Raw genomic sequence first — 12,239 nt, 5'->3', positions numbered from 1 at the left:
CACTCGAGCCTCCTGTAATATTTAATGTTCTAACTGTAACTAACAAAATTCAAGCTATCATGGTTGCCTCAATCTATTAAGAGTTCATGTATTCAGGGACCCCAATGATTACATTTTTACATACTTCTGCTGACCTAGAGCTACAACAAGGAAAAGCATAACCAACAAGAAAGGCATCATTGCAAGCTGGAAACTAGGTTCTCAGTTGAAGACAAACAAAATGACATCTTGTTTTTGGTTTGGACAGTATGAAAAGCAGCTTCACACTGAAAGGTAATCACAAATAGCACGAACTATTGCACTGAGGGATCCAGCAAACGAATGCATTCCTACACCTTGCCGTGCTCAATGTGTTACTTTGATAACCAAAGCTTCCCAATTACCTTCTCAGTGAGGGTCTCCATAAGGACTCCCTCCTGGTCAAAAGAAGAGCGCATCCAGTCGAGAACCATATGGCACAGGTGCTTGTTGTTTGTAGCATCCATTTCGCAGCTGCTGTGCTGCACTAGTTCCACCTGGATGTGGGGCAGGCTCTGCAGCTCCTTGCTCTTCACCACCTCGGCTATGTTCTCTCGCAGGTACGCATCCACTTCTGCGACTAGCTCTTGGTCCATGGACTCCACCAAAATGGCCCGCACTCCTGCACATGTGGCAAAGAAGAAAACAACTTTTTACTATCCTTCCACGGCATATGTGCACATGTGTGTGTGTGTGTGTGTGTGGGGGGGGGGGTGAGAGGGGTCCATTTATGAGAAGTGTTAGACAATTGCTGCAGACCTGGACAATTTTCATGAGAAATGCTGCAAGATGCGGCCCAAACTGCCAGAGGCTGTTACAAAGAGATTGGAAAATGAGCTAAACACCACCACCCTTAGAAATGTATCTTATAAAGGTGCTGCCACATGCATGCAACATGTGTAGGTCAATAGAAAAGAGAAATTAGGGAGAAGGTTTTGCTCGAAGTGCCATTAGCAGCAGACAGTAAAATATAAAGCTAATATGCAGAATTTATTTATTTGCCCTAAAATGCTTTTTTGCTACTCCTTGCCGATTATGAGCAAAACCCTTAAGCATCAATCAGGTTGATCTAGTGCCACCCTGAACACATAGAAGAATGTACGCTTACCTGTGCAGTTGTCAGGGGTTAGGTGTTCCACAAGGTACTTCCCACAATACTTGGTCACTGGATGTACTTTCAGCTTTGCAGCTGCCAGGTACATGGCTTTCATTTTTGATTTGGGTACTTCCAGCCTGCACATCAAAACTATTGCTAAGGCAAAGTCAATTTTAGAGATTCAAATACAGGTTTTAAGGCTATGCCCAGCAAGTATAGCTGCACAACACAGCTCATATATTACATTGCACTTTTTTTATGTAATTACAGATACATTCGATTCACCTGCACCACCTGAACCAGTTCACGAGGTGCTGCACCCTGCCATTCATTTCAGCAGTAGAAGAATGGCGCCTTGTGAACCACGCCGTTTGTTTCAAAAGGTGCAGGAAAGGTGCCGGGCTGGTTCACGATTTTGCTGCACCCACTCCGCTGTCGGTGCCGACTTGGTGCAGGAGTACAGGTGCAAAGCAGCAGCGTAGCAGATGACGCAGCACACCGGCACGAGTGCCGTTAAAATCCCTTTAAGCACATCTGATGTGTCTACACAAGTGTGTTGTGTAGTTACACCCCAGTAGCTGATCACACCTGCAGTTCAGGACCTCTCAAACATACGCATTCCGTGCATGTTAGTCAGACACAACATAATGCCTGTACTGTGTCTGCACCTTGGAATTCGTTTCCATTGTCGCGCTGCGCCTGCACCATGGAAATCGAGCTGCCCAATTACCAAACTTCTCGTGAACCGCCGTGAACTGGTTCACAGTGGTGCAGGCAAATCGAACAGACTGTACGATTACCAAAGTCCAAAGACCTTTAAAAAAAGGCAATACACGGCTCAATTCCACTTGCAACTTTGCAACATGTGTGCAAGTAATGATATCGTGCAAAATAATGCTTCAAGTAACTTGCCATCTTCTATTTGCAAATATACTATGATGCTACCAACTAGTCTGCTGCCCTCAAGCCTTACGTTGAATAATAGATCAAAGATTCTTTTTCCAATGTATAGTTCTGATGGTGAGTAAATAAGTTGGGGTGGCCATAATATAATTAATGCAGGTGTGAATGCACAACCAAGCTCGCATTGTTTACACGTTCTTTTTTTTCTCACTTACTATATTTACTCAATTCTAACGCACCCTCGATTGTAACGCACACCCTTTTCCGCGATTGACAGACATACTCTTGATTATAACGCGCCCATTTTCTGTGGCCTAAAAAAAAAAAAAAGTCCTTTATACTTCCGTGCGCCTCATTCTTTCATACAGAAATACAAGTTTCTCTCATTTGGATGCAAAGATTTACTCCCAATACATTCAAGTTGAGATAAATAAAAGAAGTCTCAGTTTAACCCGAAAGGCAAAGCATCGATTGCAATAGCAAATTAGTAGACAGCTATACGAAAAGTAAGGATAGTTGTTTTACAGGCAATGTAAACTTTTACACATTCGCTTACGAACTAAATTAACAAGCATGGTGTCACGCGCGCACTAGCAAACATGAACACGTCTCACGCAATGACCGCAGAAACTCTTTATCAGCGGTAGCAGGAGCGAGCGAATAATGGAGCAAATTGACCTTTGTGCGGCCTCTTGCTTCAACGCGGGCTAAGTGATGAGAGCCACAAGAGCAGATCACTTTCAAGACAGGCACCACGTGGCCGTGCCGTACGTAGTAGCCGCTGTAGTAAAACAAATCTCCTATTTGCGCCAGTCCCGCACGCAAGTTTCGGGAACTCCGAACGCCCGTGATGCGACTCGATCTCCGTCCATCTCGGCACACGTGATCACTTTCCTTTTAATTACGGCATCGTGATGAAGTCTACACGTCTTTGCAGTCAGCACTTCTATGCTGATAGTGCAAATGCAGAAAACGGGAAGACGAATGGTGCAACACGTACTACAGCACACGGAGGAAGCTACGGCAGCTAGGCTCGAAGTGCGTACGAGGCGGCCATTTTTATATGCTGATGGCAATATAGTAACGCACATTTAGGGTTTTACTTGATTCTAACGCGCACATAATTTTCAGACCCGTTTTATTGCAAGAAAAGTGCACATTAGATTCGAGTAAATACGGTAATTGCATAAGTACGTAGTCAAACTTTTACAATTTATTCAGACAACAAGTTTAACACAAAAGCTTAGAAAGGTGCAATGTATGCACATAAATTCTATGCGAGCCAGGTTTGACATATTTAGCAAAAACCAATATTGACAGTGACAAGAAATGTTTGTCATCTGCTATGTCCATAACTTGGGTAACAATTTTCAAACACCTAAATATTAAGCACCCTTATCCACTAGCAAAGTGGGCAGAAACAGCAGTGTGCCTACTCTTCAAATTATACGATATGCACTTCTTTTTCTGTGAAATTATACAAAGTGAGCAACAAAACAGTCAAGCAAATGAAGAATGACAGTCGCCCATTGTTCAGTCTTATATGAAAAAATGTCTTTCTTCAATAATAAAAAAAAGCAGTGGCAGTATTTGCTTCAATACTAAAAAGGAATAGTATGTTAGACTGCACTATAGGTGAATGACAATTCTGCAATAGCAAAGCAGCCACTCTTGCTCGACTGTATGACAATAAGAGAGGATTGCACTTGACAAATGGTCACTGTGTTTATATTTTCGCAGACACGATTACCAGCAGCAACATTTAATGGTGCCTGCCTCGAAGTGTACACAGCTCTCAGTGTCCAATAATTTTCAATTTTGAACAGCGTAACATTACCTGCTAAGGCAATGGTGAGCATGGTAGTGGTGGTTGCCCGTCTTGTAAGGTTTGCACTCCCATGCACTTCCAAAAGCTGCAGCCTAATGTGATCAAGCTCACAAATGTTATCACTAGGCATGTGTTTCTCGACACCCATTAGCATGCAGCAAGGAAAATTGATGGCATTTGGAATGTGAAGTGCTCTGCATCGGCAACGCACTGTCCAAGGCAGTTGGTTAGAAAAAAAGGTTGTGAATGTGAATGATGTGAACTTAAGGGCCTCATGTCATGTGAATGCCTCCTTACGAAAGGCATGCAAGAATAAACGCACCTGGATGTGTAGGCATAGTCCACGAGTCGTTCAAAAGCACTAATGTCAAAGTTCCCATTGATCTTGCACTGGTTCTGCAGTGTGCCCTTGGTTTTCTGGGCCAGCAGTTCGAACAGGTAAGGACTCACGCTGGCTACCACAGCACGATGCGCATATATCTCGTGCATGTCCTGACCCGAACCGACCTGCATGGCAATAGGACAGCATTTTCTGTTAATCGGACCTACACACTTTTGGTTACTTTTTCCTCAACATCGGTGATAATTGCCTCATAACTTTCTCGAGTATACTGTACGCAATGGTTGTGAACCAAACAGGAACCTGCATTGCCATGCAACATACGAGACCTTGAAGCTTGCACAAGATAACTCTGAAGTACCAAATTCCAAAAGCCACAACACAAACATTGGGAATTTATTTTCTGGTTTCCATTTCTATCCCCCTACCTCGAATTAAAAAGAATTAAAAGTTGGGAAACAAGAACAAAATATAGGTGGTTTATAGTCAAGGGTAAAACGGACACCAACCAAACAGATCAAAAGAAAAGAAACCAAGAGATGTTTTAGCCCGAACACCGGCCTTGTTCACAATGAAAAGCGACTTCATTGTGAGCAAGGCCCCCGTAGGGGAGCCGAAAGGTCTTGGTTTCTTTTCTTTTAATGTTTTTGGTCGGCGTCTGTTTTATCCTTGACTACGAGCAATCCCAACGAGATGAGTTTTTGTCTAACTCTATTTCATGGGTAGTTTAGTTACAAGGTTACCTATTTATTACATGAATATTTACTTTCTTGTGAAAAAAATAAATAATTAAAAAGAATAGAAAAGCTTTTGTTTAGGCTAGCAATGCCCAAATATCCCCGTTTTCAAAGAAGAAGAAAAAAAAAGGAAACTGCACGAGTTTAAACATAAAAGTCAGAATAGCTGCATATCATGTATGTTGCAACATATTGAAAATAGGGGTATACTTTACGATTGCTTAACATACAGTTCATTTGTATAAAAACTGTCAAAACGTCAGAACTGCTGAAGAGTAATTGAAGCTTCAACGTAAAAAAAGAAAGAAAAAAAACAATAATAATGTTTACTTCTGGAATTCCAGCTGGTGCGTGGGTACCAAAATTATGGTGCCATCATCCTCCATAACCTGAATGATGGCCTCAGTATTGATGGTGGACTCAAAATGCAATTCATTCTACATGGTTTCCCTGCTCTTCATGCTCTTTGTTCTCGCGCTCTTGTTTTGCCATAAGAGATGCTGGCAGTCATTAAGACGTATACCGTATATTTCTGCAGCAGAAGTGCAGTGTCAGAAACAAAACATGTCAATTTATTACATTACACTGCCAAATATGCTCCAATATGAGATATGAGATTCCAGTTAAATGTACAAGTTTTCTTTTTTTTTTATGTGCCTCCAAGATATGTAATAATGCAAAATTTCACTTGAGATTCCAAGTTATTGTGTTTGGGATGGTTGATGTCATCTTGTCCGAAGCGTAAGGTTAGACATATGTGGGTCATTCCATGCCAAATGTCCGAACCGTGGCAGTTGAGCAATTACCATTTCTCTAAAAAAAATTGAAAAAAAAAAACATGTATATAAGCATCACCTGCACAGTATTTTTCCAAAATATTCTCAGTGGTAAAAATTTTTTTTCGCTGGTGAGGGCCATTTGAATTTTACGAAATGTTGGAAAACCACGGGCAGGGGGGGGGGGGGGGGGGACAAAAATCGACCGTCTCGTGCATTCCTTTAAATTTTGCATTTTTGCGTTGCCTAGATGTTTTTATTTCATTACCGACGATTAATTCACCAACAATTACGATGCTCCCCAACTTGAAATTTGAGCACAGCTCTATAAGCGCTTTCATTTCGCGATATATTGGCTGGCGCAGACAATCTGTACCGTGCGACATGTTGCAAATTGAGCAAAGTATGGTGCGACTGCTTTGCTAATCTGGAGATCGCGAGAGGCAGCCCATGCGTGATGCATGGGCACGATTCACAGCAGCTGCCACAGACAGACCTCCCAGATGCACTACGCATGGTGCGATATTGTAGCCATTGTCACTGCACTATGCTTTTCTTCTCACACTTTCACTGCACCCTTCTCCACCACCTTCCTCCTCACGTCTTTCATCCCCCCTGTGTGCCGTGTCCACTCTTGCATCCTTCTCTGCGCTCCTTCGCTCGGCTACACTGACGCCGACGCAGGAATGGGCGCCTAAGAGCCCGCGCTCTAATAAAAGCCAGACTTTGGCAAAAATGCTAGTTTGGCTTATATTTAGACGTTGGTAATGCACTAAGGTGGTTCATGGAAAATACACAGGAAAGTGTATATAATCGAGAAGCACAACTTTTGCCACAGGAATTTTAATCGAAGTAATTAGCATTTTGACTGAGAAAACCTGCAACAGCCTATTTTATAAATTTCTGTAAAGCTTAAAGATGATTGCCCCATATATAAATGCAATAACAAAGTCAAAAATATATTACTGACTTAAGTGCCCCAAAAGCCCCCAATAATAAACTATAAATCAGAAATTAGAAATCAATAAATTATTGATTTCTTTAGGGTTGATATCACAAAGACCTTGTGCTGCGTATCGCAACAAAAAATTTGTTGACTACTGTCTACCTGGCCCCAAGTAGCTTGAACAATAGTAGAGACATATCACGGTACAAGTGAAACATGCTCAATAAAGCTACCCATCAACAATATTCACCAAATGTATTCATCTTTTTTTGCTAGTTTCACGGTGACTGAACGTGTGTCGTGCAAGTGGTGCTCTCAGTTCACGCTCATGAAAGCGATTTGTGGCCCGCTCTACGACTCCACGCACAGGTAGCTCCATATGTATACTTCCAGTAACACAGAAGTACACAACATCGATCCATTTTAAGTAGGCATACCTTCAGTATTTAAATTGTTACAACCTTCTGGGTGATCAGTGCTTTTATTCCTCTCCACACACCCCAGCATCTGCATCACCCTGGTTTGTATTTCCCGCCAAAATGCTATGAGGCAAAGTCGAAGCTCGAACCAAATATTGCAATGGCAAGACTCAAATTAAATTTCTTTTTTTCTCAGGGAAAATTAAAATTACTTCGGTTAAAATTTTCATGGTGAAAGTACGTAGCTATGCTTTTCAATTATATCCGCTTTTATGCAAATTTTTTTCATGGACAACCTTAGTGTGTTACTGACATCTAAACAGACCAAAATAGTATTTGTGCCCAATTCAAGCTTTTATTGTAGATCCTGTGCATAGCACAGAGGCGAAAACGAAATTTTGGAAGATAGTAAGTTGTAGGGACAGTTCTATGAAACTAATTCCAGGTTTTGTTCCATGACCATCCTTTCTTTTTGTGAACAATTTCCCAAGAACACTATAAGGTGCATTTTTTACCTCAGGGCTAAGGATTGAACAGCATAAAAGTACTTTGTAGAACAGTTTTCCAATGAAATAAAAATGTTCAGACAATGAAAAATAAATTTTGAAAGAATGCGTCACACGGTTCATTTTTGGCAAATTTAGTTTTGTACCTGGTTTTCCACGGTTTCGCGAAATTCAAGTGGCCCTCACTGGCACAAAAAACATCTTCTGCTCAAAATATTTTGGGAAAATGCTGTGCAACTTATGATTATACATGTGAAAATTTTAAAGAATTTTTTAGAGAAGTGGTTATTGGTCAAGTGCCACGATTGAGACAGTTGGTGTGGAATGACTTATGTCTAATCACACAAAAAAAAAGTTGGAAAAGGTGCAAAATTGTGCACCAATATCTCAGAGGCAACAGCCATGACAAGCAAGGTCGTACCATAGAGTTACAGTATACAAGTATATACAGCAACTCTAGCACCACAGCAAACACAAAGTTCACAAAGGCATATAGTATCTGTACTTTGCTAGCACAGGTTTGTCATCATGTACCTGAAGGGGCAACTGATGAGCATGTACGCTAGTGGTACCATGTGCACGAGAGACTTGAACTTGAGATAACAAGTCCTTTAAATTAAGTTACGATTTTTTTTTTTACTTGTGTAAACTACACTAGGAAGTTCAGTGCGCATCATAATTCATATACTATGTGGCAAAAAGTCAAGCAAGTACCACTGAACCTTTTAGAATGCTCTACGTTGTAAACACAAAAGCAATTCTTGGGGCACATCTGTCTCATGGCAGCCAACTGATGTTGCAGACCACTACGGAAATGCTTCAATGAGTAAAAGCAAATTAATAAAAAAAAACACTTTCGGTAAAATGAAACATTTGAGAAGTCACTGCATGCAAAAGTGAAGAAAGAAAAAGAAAGCCAGTATGCTTACATGTAAAACAACATCACAAAACTGCTTGTTCTTGCGCAGCTTGTTCAAGTTCATAAGCACTTTGTTAAGGTGGGCAGAATCATCGAAGACGAGCATCTCTGCTGGCTTTGCAGGTTTCTGCTCATCCTCATCAAGTGTGTTGATCACAACGGTCGGATCCATTGTTCCCGAGTTAGTTCCACGGAAGGCACAGTCGCTACTAAGAGATTCCACGACTGGAGGCTGAAGACCAGAGTACTGCAAAGGGGCAAACAAATTAAAATGTCACTAAGAAAGGTAGCTACCAGATAAACGAGACATCAACATTGCTGGCGATATCCTATTAATGTGACATTGCATAAATTTGAACAGGAAACAATGTTTATGTGCGCCTATTCGTGCGCATACATGCACACAAGCATACAGTCGACCACAAAAGTTCACGAACTCACAAACCACGGGTTCTCAAAAAACATTATTTCCCAGCAGCCTGTCACAGTAGCCAGTAAATTGGTATACGGCAACGTTGTTCGCAAATACTAGTAGGGGCTGGAAATGCTAACATCAGGCTGTGGAAAGTTTTTTCTCAGATCCAGTGGTCTGTAAAATTTTATGGTCAACTGTACACTTAAAAGCAAGCAGATTGAGACTGTGCTTCAGATTTTGCATTAAACACATGGATCTGTAGAATAAGCAGCTGAAATCAAGGTCAAGAATAAAGATTCCTTTCCGCTGCTATATTCATTTTCACCTCTGTCAGCGGCTCCGCTTTCCTTATTACCGGTATTGGCAATCGTAAGTGGTGAATTATAAGAAAGGACTACAATCGAGCGAAAGGAATCCTTACAGTATACCGCCCAAGGATATGCAATTGAATAATCTGTACCAATTCCTTGCTTCAGCGTTAAAGCATCTTCCGCATTAAAGCAACTACACCGCGCACTGGCGCACGTATGCAGCCACGATGAGATAGATCATCCTGGGAAACCGCGGAGAATGTAGAACAGCAGCGCGGAGTATTTTGTATGACGTAAGGTAGCGCCGAGTTGACTGTCTGCATCTACCCAGCCTCGCTTAAGTGCACCCGTGGAGACGGCGCAGACAAGCGCTTATCGCGACCGGCAGCAGCCAGCGGGCCCTGGAAGAGCGGCGCTATCTGGCCGCCGCGTCTGCGCCTGAAAACACGTGAGGTCCACTACAGTAGTCTGAGCGATTAGATGGCGCGGCACCCAGACACGATAACGCCGGGTCAACATCTAAACACATGTCGCCGTCTCTCAAAACAATACAACTGTGGTTCGTTTCCTACCTGCGCTTTCTCTACGAAGCTACAACGCCACTTTTTGAACTCTCGCTACGAGACGGAAACCTGCAGCCGTCGCCAAGCCAATGCCTCTCGCCTGTGCATAGACAGGTGCTCCACTCGTGTAACAAATTCACAACGATATTTTTTTTATGAGCGTATTCGTAAACAGCGCTGAGACACAGGGTACCGGACCGCACGATCCTAGACTGATTTCGTCCCTCCTGCAGGCGCGCATCGGTCGGACCGCTTTCGGTACAAGAAGCAGCCCTCGGGAACGACAGAGCCGCCAACGGGTACACTGGTAAGATGCGCATGAGCTCACGTCGCAGCCCGGTACACGTATACTGCCTATAGCGCACAGCGTCCGGACACCCGACCCGTGAGACAGTCGGCGGATGCTGCGCGCCTGATCGCGCCCCAATCGCCTATTGAGCAGCGGCTTCTATTTGTCGAGATGCAAGCCGCTACCGGAAACACGCGCAGAGAACGCGAGACGCACATCCGGCGAACTCTCATTCACGTATACCACGTGCTTTCTTTGCGCAGCGGCATGACACTAACCCGAGGCTATTTTTCGAGCGCGAATAGCACACAATGGTGCCATGGAAACATCCAATGCGCCCTAAGGCTCGCAGTACGCTTTTATCGCGTTTGCTGGAGATGTGAAACGCCGTGAAGCGCCGATACGCAAGTCGAGAGTTGCGCGGTAACGAAGCAAACGCGCGAAAATGGGCCAAATATTCCATTATCGGATGCAACGCACGCGCGCCATCACGCCAGCGCGATGGACAAATTTCCACAGACTGCAGGGAGCCGCGTGCGCGACGAAGGGCACTTCGTTACGCCCCTGCCAGCTGGAACCGCAGCCACGGAAATAGGACGACCGCTGCGCGCCATGCCCCCAATAAGCTAAGGAGACCGGGGTTACAATCACGGGTCGCTCGCTGTGAAAAGAAATCTGATGTTACACACGCGCTGCAGCAGAGTCTCTTTCCTCGCGGCCTCGCGAGAGCGCCGCTGACGGTTACAATATTACGAGGTTGATTCAGAAAGTAATGCCTCCAAGCCTACTACTTTGCCAATAGTACTGCAAACATTTGGAATTCTTTATCATGAATGCACTGATGTTTATTCATCTCCCTTCTCGTGCCAGAGTAATCGAGCAATCCATGGCATCCAGTCGTGACGTCTGGGTGAGACAGCAGGTTGTAAGTGAAGGACTGCAGAAGGTTGTGCGCCCATCAACATTCATCGCCCTCTGACTGCAGTTTACGGGGATGCCTGTATTGACGTCAGCACTGTGTATTGACGTCAGCACTGTGTATTGACGTCAGCACTCCAGGATCAGCACCGAAGTGGACGGTGCTGACGATTGACATGAAAGAATCGAGGAAGCGTACCGAGCGAGCGCAAATCTTGTAACGTAGGATATCAATGTGGTTAACTGAACCAATGGAAATGGCTAGTGTTGTTGCGATCTCGTGTTGCTTGATCCTGCGATTGCCCCGAATCAACACATCCACCTGATGTTGATGATCTTCATCAGAGGCCGTTGCGGGCCGTCCACTTCGCTGCTGATCCTTGAGATTTGATGAGGCTGGATTTTGGTCTTTCACAGTCCTTGCCCACGTCCGCACAGTGCTGACGTCAACACAGGCATCCACGTAAACTGCAGTCAGAGGGCGATGAATGTTGATGGGCGCACAACCTTCTGCAGTCAGACATTCAATTACAGCCCGCTGTACGTCAACCGGACGTAACCATTGGATGTCATGGATTGCTCGGTTACGTTGGCACGAGAAGAGATAGGAAGGCGAGGCAAGTGACATTCTATAGCTTAAACATCTTATCTTTGTATTAATGGTGAAGAGTTCAAAATGTTTGCACTACTATTGGCAAAGTAGTAGGCTTGGAGGCATTACTTTCTGAATCGCCCTCGTATTATTCGTTCCGCATCAGAGTTGACGCTCAGCTCTGCGGACTATTGTTACTTATGAGCTTGAAAAAGTGACGCCAGCTCGCTTTAGCTCAACGAACCCATACTGCAGCCCCATCGATGGCGACTCGCTGAATGTCTAGTTCCAATAGAATCACACACTGCTGCGAATTTGTCAAAGGCGGGATCAGCGTCCTGGACACAGTCTAGCGGAACCGATCGAACTGCGAGAATCGTCGTTAGCGCAGAAATGGAGGCCACGGCATACCACAGCGCTCAGCCCACACGACGTATGCTAACTATTCGTACTACATGTAGGGTGCCTCGATAACTACATGCAACACAGAGCGCCGCCTGTACACGGGAACTTCTTTTCGTTTTCTTTTTTTTTCACGAGTGCGCAAAGCGTAAAAGATGCAACAAGTGGGCTTCGTTTCGCTCGGTCCCGCAGTGCTACACGCGCTGAGCACGTGACTATTTCGCGTCGGTCGTGATGAAGGTCGCCGTAGCCGCCGCAAGG

At 44.1% G+C, this 12,239-nt stretch overlaps 1 protein-coding gene across 7 annotated transcripts in view; it reads right to left on the bottom strand.

Moving 5' to 3' along the window:
* Window positions 1-12,239, bottom strand: part of LOC135906166 (influenza virus NS1A-binding protein homolog B-like) — a 92,597-nt gene that overhangs the window by 39,289 nt on the left and 41,069 nt on the right. For 4 of the 7 annotated variants that reach the window (XM_065437414.2, XM_065437415.2, XM_065437413.1 and 1 more), the window contains 4 exons: window positions 8,499-8,735; window positions 4,168-4,352; window positions 1,127-1,251; window positions 384-640 (listed from right to left, as the gene is read on the bottom strand). In XM_065437414.2, coding sequence (XP_065293486.1) covers window positions 384-640; window positions 1,127-1,251; window positions 4,168-4,352; window positions 8,499-8,660 — 729 coding nt within the window. In that variant the 5' untranslated portion in view covers window positions 8,661-8,735. Of the gene's footprint in view, window positions 1-383; window positions 641-1,126; window positions 1,252-4,167; window positions 4,353-8,498; window positions 8,736-9,786; window positions 9,923-9,970; window positions 10,034-12,239 lie in introns of those variants that run through there. The other 3 variants (XM_070523862.1, XM_065437417.2, XM_065437418.2) reach the window with 3 other exon arrangements.

The sequence above is a fragment of the Dermacentor albipictus genome, chromosome 1 (assembly GCF_038994185.2).
Source record: "Dermacentor albipictus isolate Rhodes 1998 colony chromosome 1, USDA_Dalb.pri_finalv2, whole genome shotgun sequence".
In the NCBI taxonomy this organism is placed as follows: Eukaryota; Metazoa; Arthropoda; class Arachnida; order Ixodida; family Ixodidae; genus Dermacentor; species Dermacentor albipictus.
This window is presented reverse-complemented; position numbering and strand designations above follow the sequence as displayed.